The sequence below is a fragment of the Pelophylax lessonae genome, assembly GCF_965119305.1.
Source record: "Pelophylax lessonae genome assembly, chromosome: 1".
Lineage (NCBI taxonomy): Eukaryota > Metazoa > Chordata > Amphibia > Anura > Ranidae > Pelophylax > Pelophylax lessonae.
The window spans coordinates 309,688,870-309,703,706 of NC_138768.1; the positions used below are offsets into that span (position 1 = coordinate 309,688,870).

Sequence of the window (14,837 nt, forward strand, 5' to 3'; positions counted from 1 at the left end):
GAAAAATCAATGTGGTCAAAACTTCATCGAATGTCAAAAGTATTTACAGTTCCTTTTACCAGAATTGCTAAGAGGATGTCAGGCTATAGATTATATTTAAACATATGATTCAGGCACAAAACTGACAACAGGCTGATAAGGTTTTTTTTAGTATTTTTATTACCCAACAGTCTAAATGCAACTAAAAATGTGTTCAAATATTCTTCATATATAATACTCTCACAAAAAACTGCACATCTTACAGTAGTGTCAAATACTAAGGCAACTTCAAAGCCAAAATGTAGTAAAGGAGGCAAATCCACCAAAAGTGAGGGAGCTGCAGGGTTTTGGCTGTGGTATTCCATTCGTCATAAGGCACTTCAATGATAATGTACAAAACAGGTCCAATATTGGGCATTGTGATATTATGTAATCAACAGAGGTATTTTAGTTTGTACTGAAATCGCACAAACCATGGAAAGTTAATAGCCAAAGCTACTCTTAGCAAGCCTCTATAACAATCATTTTGCTAAAATGAATCAAAAATATACAAGTGATGAAATACCTCTACCTCTATAAAATGCTGCCAAGTTCCCTACAGTGCTTGTCACGTCCTAAGGCATAGGTGCTTGGTGATTTGAGCTCTGCTGAAAGGACAGTTAAGGTTTGGACTGCCTGGTGCTCCTCTTTGTCAGAGATCATGTAACCAAGTGCCTAGAATTTCAATTGTGTAAAGTACTGAAGGGAGTCTGTTGCAGCAATTGTGCCAATGTGCAATGATATTAAAGTTGGGAGAACAATGTTCAGCCTCCTGAATAATAGAACAGCAAAAATAAACTTCTAGAGGTAAAACAATGGAAGCGATGTTCCACACAGTGCTGATAAGCATTCTGATAATATGTTGCTCCAGCATTCTTCCAGAAATCTATTTTCCAAATCATAAATTTTAGCATACTCACACAGATGTTTTAAATCTATACCCTATATTACCTGCTCACATCATCATATAATACTTTAAATACTGTAACAAAGGGATAGATTAGCTGCAGGGTGCAAGTGAACAGAAGAGGTTTGCTATCAATGTAAACAGATATAAGATTTACTATTTGCAACTACAGTACGTGGTAGGTGCTCAACATGGGGTTGACCTTTGGGTAAAATCCCCTACCCCTATATTAAACTATACGTTTGAGGTGACCTCCTATAAAGGGTTTATATTGTGTAGCTATGCCATGTTACTCAATATTTTTCTTTAGGATCGTCCCTTTAAAGTGGTATCCCAATGGGAACAGGATATTGGAGCCTTCGAGGAGGAGCAAATGGGAGGAGGCGCTCCTGGCGGTTACAAAATGCTCCCTAAATGTTGCTTACCATCTCTCACACTTATATTTAGTCCTGCAGGTTAATTTTACACCAGCTAGACTAGTTTGTATGGGAGTGAGAGAGGACCCCACCTGTATTTGCTGCAGTAGGGATCATGGTGATCTTATACATTTATTATGACAGGGCCCAAAATTGCATCTATAATCGGAAAGAGGTTATACGTACTATTAACCGGGTCTATTAGGTTCAGATCTGTGGGGATCCCAAACAATGCTTGCTGGGTATTTTAGATGGCCTCCCTTTTGAGAATGCCCCTTAAGCAAGCTATAGCTAGAGCCCTTTTTCAGCCCGTAAATAAATTCTGTGGCACTGGAAGTCCACAGACCCTCCCACAGTGAGGGAATGGATCACCCAAATGGAAGATACCATATGACTTTAAAAATATATCCACCAGCACAGAGGATGTATGGTTAGATGTTCCAGGCCTAGCCCAGGTAATATCCACCAGCACAGAGGATGTATGGTTAGATGTTCCAGGCCTAGCCCAGGTAAACCTTACTCTGGACCGCATATGGTAAAACTTGGAGATGGTTAAATATTCCATCAAGAGACTCCTTAGGGGGGATTTGTATTTGTTTAATATAAGTGCATAACATTTATACCTATATTTATGATGACCAATGTTATATTATAGCTGGTGTCCATTTGCTCAATGTGTGACGCTGTTATCTGCAGTCTTTCTATACCCGATTTGCTCTGGACTGTGTATTCTTTATTTCATTTGTTTAATAAAGTCTTTCTTTTAGGATATAATTAAAAAAAAAAAAAAAAATCATAAGATGCTACAGACATTCTAATAAAATAACAAAAATGACCAGGTTGGAAAACTAAACTACCAACCAAAATAAATGTGACTGCTTTTAAGCTCACAACATAGGTATCATTGGCCTTTTCTCAACATCCAGATGGCATTGAATGTCAAATATGTGAAGCATAAGAAATGCTGGTATTGTTTTCAAGGATTTTCAGGTAAGGCAGTTAATAAACAAACAAAACTGCCATTAATACATATAAGACCTAGTTTGATTTAAGGACAGTGTCTCCCTTCACCCAGAGTTTTGTATTTTCAAATATCTAAAATAAACCTCACCCTTAGACTGGCATCCCTAGTCAGCAATCAATATCGTTTGTTTGTCTCAGACTTAGGCTTGCCATACATTATACAATTTTATTTTTCAATTTTCCTTTAGATTTACCATAATCATATAGTACGAGGTCAAACCTAAACACTTCCAATAAGTATACAATCAGGCAGGCCCTTGCACTACATAGTTGAAGGTAAATCTAAAGAAAATTGAATAGGAAAATTGTATAGTGTATGGCCAGCCTACGTGCAGCATTATTCATATTCAATATGGCACAAGAAAATGGAAACAGTTTGGTCTTATAACACACATAACAGTGCACATATATTCTGCAACTAATAAAAACTTGCCTTCATGAAAGGCTAGTCAGTGTAAACTATTGAAACGTGATTTCCAAGGGTTACATCTTAGCACTCTTTGTACTAGATCTAAGCAATCATCTTGGCCATTTGCAAGTTGAACGCTTCCCTCACAAATAAGTCAAAACAATGTAGGCAACCCACTTTGGGGCAAGTCTAATATTCACTGCACTGAAGCACTGCAAACACAGCCTAAAAACGTAGTGTACACAGCACGAGATATCACACTTTGCTAAGTTTCAATGTGATATTCTGCTGAAACATTTAAAAAAAATTATTGCCACATTGAACATCTAATAGTTTATATTTGGATACGGATTCCTTTTGTAATTTTAAAAGAAGTTTGGGGCATAAACACAAATTACAGACGAACAACGAAACTGTGAAAGTGCGCAAATACAACAGAACTGTCTGCCTATTTAAGAACCCGTAATGACTACCCTAATATCAGAACACAGCTTACTGTGTTCAGTAAACATTCAATCAGCTGGCACTGGAGAAAGTCTACATAGCACCTTAAAACAGATCCGATTGAGAAAAAGTTCTTTGTCAGACGTCTGGCATGGCAATACGTCACACCCAGCCAAAAAGCGTGTGCAACCTATGGCCCAACTTCCTCCTCTCTGTCATGTTGCATCATCGAAGACTGATGAACTGAGAAGCAGAGCTTGCCTTAGCTATTATTTTTCTGACGCTGGTTTAGTAACTCAATCACACAGTTCGTGTCTTCTTCTGGAACCTGTTTATAGAAACAGAAGGGCAAAATGTTACAGACAGGAAGCAACAATATGCAAGTTAGGAAAAAAAACACATACAAACATTTCATTGTATTTACATCTCTGAACTATACATGTGAGCTGCTAATATGAAACAAAAAATAAATAAATATATAAAAACTGAATTTGCTTCTATTTAGATGTAAAATAAAAAAAAACACATCAAATATAGCTAGCTGAAAATTAGCATTTATTTAGGCTCTACCACCCCCTCCCTCCGCAGCACATTAGCAGACAGTAAGGGCTGGCAAAGCTAGCCAGTGAGGTTCTAACTTTGCACTATTGCCAGTCTAGATCTGTATAGATGCTACAGGAGGGTACAGCACAGAGAAGACTTCATTGGTTTATTTTTGGTTCCTTGTGGTTCAATCAGCAGTATGGGAACAGAGGAAGCAGGGTTTTTGACCTGTAAAATCCTTTTCTTGAAGTACATCACAGGACACAGGGATTTATAATCATTATTGCTCAGTGGTGGCATTCAGCCAGTTCGCACCAGTTCCACCGAACCTGTTACTAACATTTTTCAAGTTCGTGGAAGGGGAGGGGCGGCAGAGACGGCTCTTTAAATAGGCAGTTGCTTTAAACCATGTGGCCGCCTAATTAAAGAGCCGTCTCTGGGGGTGGACAGCAAAGCTTCCTGCTCCACTGCACTGGTTGCTCCTCGTCTTGAGAGCCACCCCCCCACCCCCCGTGCGTTCAGCTGTCTCTGGGTGCCTCTCTCCTGCTCCACTCCCCTTCTCCCTCCCCCCCAGTCGGCTCCCGCGCAAATTAACTTTAAGCACACAGGTGGACTAGGCGAGCCGGAGGACACAGCATGGTTGTCCTCAAGGCCAGCCCCCCTCCTCCCCCCTGTCATACACAGGTCGCCCTCCGAGTGATATGCTGATCGCCATGGCCCATCCGTGCTGCTGCTGGAGGAAGCCCAGGTGACTGTGGATGAGTGTCCTGCAGCTTGGTAAAGGTGAGTGAGATTACCCCATATCCCCCACACACCATCCCATCCCCCACACTATCTCCCCTGCGGACAGGGACCCCCATCTCCCCAGGGGACAGGGACACCTTCTCCCCAGGGGACAGGGACACCTTCTCCCCTTAAGGCTTCTCGGCGGCTATCTCTCACCAGGAGCTCTTTCCCTACAGGGAGTCTCGGGGGACCAACTGCTGCCCGACGGGGATAAGGAGACCCCTGAGGTGAAACTCACACAAATGTTATTTTAGGCCAATTTGTTTTCTGCTAAATCTTTTTGGTTAAAAAAAATCCCAATAAGCGTATTTTGATTGGGTTTCGCAAAATTATGACGTCTACAAACTAGGGGAAAGATCTATGTCATTTTTATTTTTACTAGTAATGGCGGTGATCTGCGATTTTTAGCGGGACTGCGACATTTTGGCAGACAGATCAGACACCTTTACTGAAAGTCGGAACTGGTTACTAAAATTTTTGAATCCCACCTGTTATTGCTGGGTTATATACTGCCATGTTCAGGTGAATAGACACTGACACATTTAAGGTGAAAAGGGTATTTAACCCCTCCCAGTTCAGCAGGCTCCCAGGTTTGTGGCAACCAATTGAAGAATAGACACAGAGGGGGCAGGGTCCCTGTGTCCTATGGTACTCCAAAAAAATCATTTTATGAGCAAGTCATTATTTCTTTATGGTACATCCCAGGACACATCGTTTTCTAATGTTTACCATTAGAATTTTCCAAGAAATACTATGAGGTGTGGAACCAGGTTCTACTACGAGGCTGCCTAAAGGCCCTTATATGTCCAAAGCTTGCAGCAGTCAATGCCTGGACATCTACCTTACACAAATTTTGTGACGATATGTACTAAAGGCCATGTAGCCACACTACAGACCTGAGAAGCTGAAGCTTGATGTGGAACTACACAAAAAGCACTTCTACTCATAGAATGTACTCTTACTGGAAAAAGGAGGAACTACCCAAATGCAGGTTATATGCCTGAATAACCACCTGTCTGATCCAACCAGCAACAGTAGAGCCAGAAGCTCCTTGGGCCCTTTGTGCCCCTCCAGTAAGATAAAAAAGCAAGTCCACCCCAGAGGAAGACTAAAGTTTCCCCAATAAGTTTCCCCAGATACTTCCTCCACTTCAATCTCCTCAACTGAGGGAAACATATCTAGAAAAGAAGAAGAAAAAAAAAAAAAGTCCACCAGGGGAAGGAGAGCAAGAGCGCTTACTGCCTTTCTCCTTACCTGCAAAAAGCTGCCAGCTGTTGCATTATAACCAATATGGTTGAAGAGGACTCCTGCTTAGGCCAAAAGTGTCTATCAGACACAGTAAGAGAAATCTGTCACAGATTCTGAAAAAGGTTGAAAATTCTGGGGAAGGATTTGAGTAACCGACTCTAAGTGCCGGTTCACACTACTCTGACTTGTCAGGCAACTTGGTCGCCTGACAAGTAGTGCTCCATTCTGTGCAATGGGAACCATTCTAATAGGAGCGACTCAAGTCGCTCCGACTTAGAAAAAGGTTCCTGCACTACTTTTGGCCAAAGTCGGAGCGACTTGCATTGACTTCCATTATGTGAAGTCAGTGCAAGCCGCGCTGAAGTCGCGGTGCATGGCGACTTGTTCAAGTCCCCCCGATGTCGTGTCGCCATAGTGTGAACCGACTCTTAATCATTTAAATCCTTCCCCTGTCCCACTGCATCTGCTCTCTGACATGCTGCACAGTGTAAAACTCCTATGGGGTGCTCACAATACCACCAGTCACGCTGGGATACACCCACGGTCCTTAGCACTCACCTTTAGGTAGTCAGATGCAGGTAACAGGAAACCAAATAGTCTCAATAAGGAGTCCTACACTTAATATTCAAGCTCAATCTTCACCCCTCCTTGGTCAGGCTTACCAGAAGCTCTAACTCAGTAGGCTTCTCCCCTGGACCGATATAGCATCCTGCAAGTAATTTCACATGATGTACTCTGTATCAAGGTCAGTGCGTAAAAAAAGGATCCAAAGCTTAGGCAGCAACCTTCGGGCAGATGTGTGCAACTATCCCGAAGGTATAATTTCTCCAAGATATTCTTATAGAACTAATCTGGACATAGACCACCTTAACTTAAAGCAAAGGTCTATGTATTTAAAACAAACATTCTCATAGTATAGGGAGACACGACTAAGTCCATCACCTAAAAACGCAGGCAAAAAAAATCAGAACCTGCTGGATTGGGAGGGGTTATATCGCTGAGATCAGGCCAGTCCCCTTTTCACTTTGTGTAACAATGTCCATTCACCTGAAGGTGACAGTATATAACCTAATAATAAGGATTATAAAGCACTGTCTCCTGGGAAGTACGATAAAGAAAGTGTTTATACATCAGTGTAATGACTGCATGTTTGTTGCCCACATAGTTAGTGATTCCCATTAGTAGCAAACCACATCTTAGAAATTGGCCCCATCCCAAAGTGTGTTAAGAGGACCACCGTTAACCCCTTCATGCCTAAGCATTTTTCTGACACTTGTTACTTACAAGCTAAAATCAGTATTTATTGCTATAAAATTGCATAATATATATATATATACACATATATATACACACACACACACACATTATATATATATATATATATATATATATATATATATATATATATATATATATATATATATATATATATACATATACACACACACACACACACAGTATCTCACACGAGTGAGTACACCCCTCACATTTTTGTAAATATATTATTATATCTTTTCATGTGACAACACTGAAGAAATTACACTTTGCTATAATGTAAAGTAGTGAGTGTACAGCTTGAAAAACAGTGTAAATTTGCTGTCCCTTCAAAATCACTTAACACACTGCCATTAATGTCAAAACCGCTGGCAACAAAAGTGAGTACACCCCTAAGTCAAAATGTCCAAATTGGGCCCAATTAGCCATTTTCCCTCCCCAGTGTCATGTGACTCGTTCATGTTACAAGGTGTGAATGGGGAGCAGATGTGTTAAATTTGGTGTTCTCACTCTCACACTGGTTACTGGAATTTCAACATGGCACCACCTCATGGCAAAGAACTCTCTGAGGATCTGAAAAAAGAATTGCTGCTCTACATAAAGATGACCTAGGTTATAAGATTGTCAAGACCCTGAAACTGGGTCATCAGCCTGTCAGTGCTCAGACCATACATCGCACACTGCATCAAATTGGTCTGCATGGCTGCTGTTCCAGAAGGAAGCCTCTTCTAAAGATGATGCACAAGAAAGCCCGCAAACAGTTTCCTGAAGACAAGCAGACTAAGGACATAGATTACTGGAACCATGTCCTGTGGTCTGATGAGACAGAGATAAACTTTTTTGGTTCAGATGGTGTCAAGAGTGTGTGGCGGCAACCAGGTGAGGAGTACAAAGACAAGTGTGTCTTGCCTACAGTCAAACATGGTGGTGGGAGTGTCATGGTCTGGGGCTGCATGAGTGCTGCCGGCACTGGGGAGCTAAAGTTCATTGAGGGAACCATGAATGCCAACATGTACTGTGACATACTGAAGCAGAGTATGATCCCCTTCCCTTCAGAAACTGGACTGCAAATCAGTATTCTAACATAACGACCCCAAACACACCTCCAAGACGACCACTGCCTTGCTAAAGAAGCTGAGGGTAAAGGCAATGGACTGGCCAAGCATGTCTCCAGACCTAAAGCCTATTTAGCATCTGTGGGGCATCCTCAAATAGAAGGTGGAGGAGTGCAAGGTCTCCAACATCCACCAGCTTCGTGATGTCCTCATGGAGGAGTGGAAGAGGACTCCAGTGGCAACCTATGAAGCTCTGGGGAACTCCATGCCCAAGAGTTAAAGCAGTGCAGGAAAATAATGGTGGCCACACAAAATATGGACACTTTGGGCCCAATTTCGACATTTTCACTTAGCGATGTAATCACATTTGTGAGATAATATATATATATATATATATATATATATATATATATATATATATATATATATATATATATATATATATATATATATATATATATATATATATATTATCAGAGACACTAGAGAACAAAATGGCGATCATTGCAATATTTTATGTCACACTGTGTTTGTGCAATGGTCTTAAATGCAATTTTTTGGAAGAAATACACTTTCATGAATTTAAAAAAAAACCTAACCAGTGAAGTTAGCCCAAGTTTTTTGTACAATGTGAAAGATTATGTAAATAAGATACCCGACATGTCATGCTTTAAAATTGCACACACTCGTAGAATGGGGACAAACTACAGTGCTTTAAAACAAACTCCATGCTTTAAAACATTTTAACAGTTACCTGTTTAGAGTTACAGAGGAGGTCTAGTGCTAGAATTACTGCTCTCGCTCGAACATTCGCCGCAAAATCTCATGTGTGGTTTGAACACTGTTTACATTTGCAGGCGCGACTTACGTATGCATTCACTTATGCGTGCGAGCACAGAGGTTTAGGGCACTTACATTTTTTTCTTATTTTATTGTATTTTTTTAATTTTTACACTGTACCTTCAAATTTTTATTTTTTTTTTCATTGATCACTTTTATTGCTGTCACAAGGAATGTAAACCTCCCTTATGACATTTTATTGCTGTCACAAGGAATGTAAACCTCCCTTATGACAGCAATAGGCAGTGAGTGTTACTCTTCATGGAGGGATCGGGGGTCTATAAGACTCCAAAACTCTCCTTTGCACTTAAAAGCACTCAAAACGCCAAAGTTGACTGTTTTGAAAATGGTCTTTTTTTTTTTTCAATCTTGCGCCTTTAAGGCTCCAGTAACTGGAAGTGATGTCACAACATCGCTTCCGGGTTACTAGATCCGAGACCCGATCAAAACCAATTTGTTCGGGTCTCTGGCCAGCCTGCAGATGTGCGGCCGGTTGCTGGGGTCTTCCGGTAGGATAGGAGACTTGGGAGAAGCGGCAGGGACGTCCCCTCCAGCTGCTTCTGATAACAACTGAGCGGCTGCTATCACAAGATCTGCATCAGTTGTTATCACAAGAAAGTCGACCAGCCTCTCCAAAAAAAAAAAAAAAAAGGCTACTGGGGCGACGCTTGCAGCCGCAGGCTGCATACATGGTCGTTAAGGGGTTAAATTAACCAAGCCACAATTAAGAAAATGTAATATTCCAACAAAAAAAAAAAAAAAGGAGAGGAGAAAGGCACGAAGGAGAAAGTTGGAGACACTGACCCAATAAGGAAGGGCACACAGTCTAATTTTACTGGTGATTTTATTATAAAGCAAAGAAGTGTGTATCTCATTTATTGTCGATGTTCTATGTAGCTCAGTTTGTTTCACGTAACATTGGATGTTTTATATTCAACCCCAATTGCAAGTTGGGACGCTTTGTAAAATCTATGTAAAACTAGAATGCAATTATTTGCAAATCTCATAAACCCGCATTTTATTCACAGCGGAAAATAGAAAACATATCAAAAGATTAAAACTGCAAAAATGTCCCATTTTAAGAAAAAAAAGGTAATTTTGAAATTACTGGTAGCAATTTGGCTCAAAAAAGTTGGGACAAAGCAACAACAAACTGGCAAAGAAAGTGGTACGAACAAGAGCGAGCTGGAAGAACATTTTACAACTGATTAGGTTAACAGGTTGGTAACATGATTGGGTATATAAAGAGCATCTTAGAGAGTCAGTGTCTGAGAAGTATAGATGCATGAAAAGCTGCATCTAAAAATTGTCAATTTCAAAATAATGTCCTTTAGTGTAAGGCCCCTTTCACACAGGGGAGTCCGTTGGCGGATTGCATTTTGTCTCGGATCGATCCCCCGCTGAGCAGGCAGATGGCAGCTCTGTGCGGAGACAGAGCTGTCAGGTCCCGCTGTTCTCTATGGGGGAATCAGATGGGAACGGACCGTCTGTCATCACATCCGATCCCTTCCAATCCGATCAGCTGGACGGATGGAAAATAGGGTTTCCATCCGTCCAGATTTGACGGATTGGATCGTGTGTCAGCGGACATGTCTCTGCTGACATCCGATGCCCCATAGAGATGCAAGGGGCATCCGTTCAGATCCACCAAAAAAACAGACAGGCGGATCTGAACAGTCTGCCTGTGTGAAAGGGGCCGTAAACTGCTAAGATTTTAAGCTCTTTCAAGCAATCCCCACAAATGTCCTGCCCAGCAGGGCCCAGTTACAGCTAAGGGAAGGCTGTTACAGATGAGCTGGTTTCTACAATGGCAGCTTAAGCAATGATGTGCCAAAGAATCTTGACAAAAGAAAAAAAATGCTAGCAAAAAATAAATAAATAATAATAGTAAGAATTATCTAAAGAGCTGAGGAAAAGACTGCCATCCTCCTGGGACATTAAATAAAAAAAAAAAAATAAATTAGAATGGCTTAAAAAAAAAAAAAAAATATAGGCCGGCCAGGATAACTAAGCCTACTGCCAGTTTCCAACCCTCCTGGTTTGGGCAGCAATATAACCTGATAGTCGATTACCTTGTTTCCTTCAAAGTATGAGAAAAAGTAGTAGGTTTTCATTTATGCAAGTACTGAAAATTTCAAAAACTATAATGATAGAAAAAAAAAATACAGAGAAACCAGAACTACTACCGCTGATACTAGAACACATACATTCATCAGTGAACTACACCCCTTGACTGCAGGAACTAAGAAATGCACCAACATACCAGTTAATACCAGGGAAATGCCATTGACCAAGGGAAAAACTTAATCATCTATGTATACTAAAACTTAGGAATAAATCTTCAGCCTGTGGAAAATTCCCTTAAAAAGAAAAGCTAGTCATGTAGTTTCAATTCAAAAAGCTGGGCTTTTTATGAAATAAACTGGGAAAGACACTTTTATTGTTTAGTTTCGGAAACCTGTTAGAAAAACTTCCCTGTGGTAAAATGTGTTCATAACCCATGCTAAAGGCTTGGATCATCACTGAGGTTAACATAACAGGAACCCAAGCCTATTAGTGGAGCATTGGTTGTGTCTGTGCTAGTTTCTATAAATAAGTAAATTAGGAATGATGCCCTGTAGCACATATGGTCTACTCATCTATTTAAACTTGCGTAAAAATCAAATGTTTTAGTTGTGCCACACAGCAGCCAAATCCCTATGGTTTCAGCAAATGCACTTCATAGTAGGAGAAAAGCCTCATCTTCCAGAAACTGAAAGCAGAGCTATACTGATCTCCGCTCCAAAGATGTGGCATCCCTGAGCTCCCTGCCCAGTCACTGACCTCTTCCAGGTTTCCATCGCCGAGCGGAGAGGACATCACTCCCACGCATGCACAGGAGTTCAGTTAGGTTTAGCAATGCCAAATTTGTACAGCGAGCTGTGCATGCGTGGCTCACTGTACAAGGGAAGACATGCAAAGCGGATAAAGAAGGTCTCTTCTGCATTAAAATTCCTGACTGTTCACCCATCTTTAATTCTGGCCTCAAGTTCCACTTTCACACTGCTCGTATTTGCCTGAAAGTATAAGCCCCAAAACATCTGCATGACAGCCGGCTACAAATGTGTTCACATAGACCTCATAAACATGTGTTCTCCTATGTTCTACAATAAATGTGGTTGATAGGCAATAGGGCAAGATAAGTAAGCTGCCCATTGTACATGCAGTTATTAATCAAATCCCCTTTTTCATTTACTATCCAGCACCAACTACCACAAGAATCTTACACACTTCTAAATTGCTTTAGAAATTAGGCTCAGAGATAACACTACAGCATGGTAGAAAGAAAGCAGCGTGCTCCTCAGCAATGGCCCTATATTTTATAAAGTGTTTACTGCATGTTTGGCCATAGCGCTCAGCAATTTCAGTTAATCATCTCTCCTCTCTCTGCCAAATTAGAAACTGGCAGAAGTAATGATGTTGTCCACTTACCAAGGCATGGTCAAAATTAAAGGTGCTGATATAGTAAGCAGATATGTCTGCAGCAGCTAAAGGCTCCGCTATCTGTGCCACTATTCCACATTCATCTGAAGTAAAAAAAATAAAAAATACAACACATAAGTAAGAGAAGGACCGATTTTCAGGACATGTACATGAAAACTCAGGGATATTGGAGGGAAAGTCACAGTTTTGGCAGACAAATTTTATAAAAAAAATATAAATTACAGATTAAATTTACAAATGAATACACATATTGCTTTACCAACTAGAAATGTAAAGCAACAATGACAAGCTAAATATTTTAGTTTATAATGGATTGGTGTGGAACAAAAAAAAAAAAAGACCAATAAAGTAATTTTTTTTAAATTATCATTTGAAAAAACATTCTGTAATTCTCTGTGCAGAGACAAATGGGTTCATTTACTAAAACTAGAGTGTGTAAAATCCAGTGCAGCTGTGCATGGTAGCCAATCAGCTCCTAACTTCAGCTTGTTCAATTAAGTTTTGACAATAAAACCTGGAAGCTGATTGGTTTCTATGTAGAGCTGCACCAGATTTTGCACTCTCCAGTTTAGGTAAATCTCTCAATGAGAAAAACTCCCAATGATCATCTGATTTGTAACCACACTGACTGTTTCCCAACCATTAGTTTGAGATTTGTGGATGTTCAATGACTGTAAAGTCTCAGAATGGGAGTGCACAGGTGCACATTGCTAGCATACAGCTGCAATAATGTACTTCATATTGTCACTTCACCTTAAGGAACGGTGTCTAAAACATTCATCCATAGGTTTACTGACATCAAGCAGTTAAGCAAGAGGTCTTCATAGGGCCATACTGACAGCATTGTGCAAACATGTGATTCCTAATCTTTGCAAACATACATCTGTATGCTGTGGAATAACAAAGCAGAGAACTTCATATAAAAAGCAATAAATACGATCAATGTAATTCTTTTGGAATCTCAACAGCAACATTTGCTGGGAAAAGAAGTTGGAGGTTCAAAATTCTTAAAGCATAAACTTCATGTTTTAGCGAACTTTAAAGTACAACTAAGCCCATTGAGTTAACCATTTCTCAAAACCATTACATTCAAGGCATACAATGAAGGATAATGGTCGGTCACAGTTGGTTGTGCGCTCAACACAACTGTCATGCCATCAAATGATTGGTGTAATAACTGATCACAGATGGTAAGTACAGATCACAGACTAAGATGGCAGATTTCTTGGTTGCCATAGATAGGGGGGTTTAGCTCAATTTTAAATAGTTTGTTTGATCTAAACCGGTGCAAGCAAACTATTTCCTTCATTAAACATGTGTCAGCTCTGTATGACATGTTTGTGGCTGTGTTCTGGCAGTAGGATGGGAACTTCTCCAGCCATTCACAGGAAGCCTTTTATTTTATGAATGAATACAAAACTTCCTCTGATTGGATGAGGCAGTGTTCCAGCAGTCATCTACACGTCTCTCTACCTCAGGCAATCCAAAGAAGCCTTGCATGCATTTAAAAAATGTATAGGTTCCTGTGAATGGCTGAGCAGTACTCAGCCCAACTCAATTTTGTGCAGTGATGATTTTGCACAGAGCAGCCCTGATCCTCCTCTTCTATGGTCTCCTGCCGGTACTCCTGACTTCTCCTCTTTGGAAAGTGCCCCATAAAAAGCAGTTTTTTTTCTATGGGCACACTGCTAGAAATCTGCCCAGTAAAGAGGGACCAAGCCAGGAGAGCCGCTGCTCTTGTACACATTGCTGGATCGAGATCGGGCTTAGGTAAGTATAAGGGAGGGCTGATAGGGATTCTGCGGCAGTGAAGTTTTTTTAAGCTTAATGCATAGAATGCATCAAGGTAAAAAAAAAAAAAACACAACCTTAAAGCGGAGTTCCACCCTGGAATTTTTTTTTTTAAAAATACCCCCGGGACAGTCAGGGCTAGTGCATTCCACAATGGCTAGCCTCTGATCTGTCCCGGGTTGCACTTACCTGTTAGGACAAATACTTACCTTGAAAACGTCTTGTCCAGCGCTGCCATCTCAGATGTGGGCAGCTTGAAGCCAGCGAGATCCTCTTCGGCGTCTTCTTCCGCCTTCTTCGGTTCCTCGATGCCCTGCGCCGGCCCCGCCGTCACTTCCGGTGCGCGCGCGTCATCCCTCCACAGCTTCTGGGCATGCCCAGAAGCTGTTTAGAAGGGGATGATGCGCGCGCCCCGGAACTGACGTCGGGGCCGGTGAAGGCGCAATGATTCCTAGGAGCGATGACGTTCAGCTCCCAGGAATCATTGCAGAGCCAGGAAGTGACGACGGGCCGCGGCCGAGGAAGGAGGAAGAAGGAAGTAAGGTAAGTATATTTTCTTCGCTACGAGGTAAGTAAAAAAAAAAAAAAAAAAATGCGAT

General features: G+C 41.0%; 1 protein-coding gene across 1 annotated transcript in view; it reads right to left on the reverse strand.

Moving 5' to 3' along the window:
- Positions 1-3,215: 3,215 nt before the first annotated feature.
- CASTOR1 (cytosolic arginine sensor for mTORC1 subunit 1) overlaps positions 3,216-14,837 on the reverse strand; it is a 106,723-nt gene continuing 95,101 nt past the window's right edge. Inside the window, exons 8-9 of the mRNA XM_082243362.1 lie at positions 12,436-12,530; positions 3,216-3,545 (exon numbers count right to left, since the gene is read on the reverse strand). Of these exons, the coding sequence (XP_082099488.1) occupies positions 3,480-3,545; positions 12,436-12,530 (161 nt within the window). The 3' untranslated portion in view covers positions 3,216-3,479. The remainder of the gene's footprint in view (positions 3,546-12,435; positions 12,531-14,837) is intronic.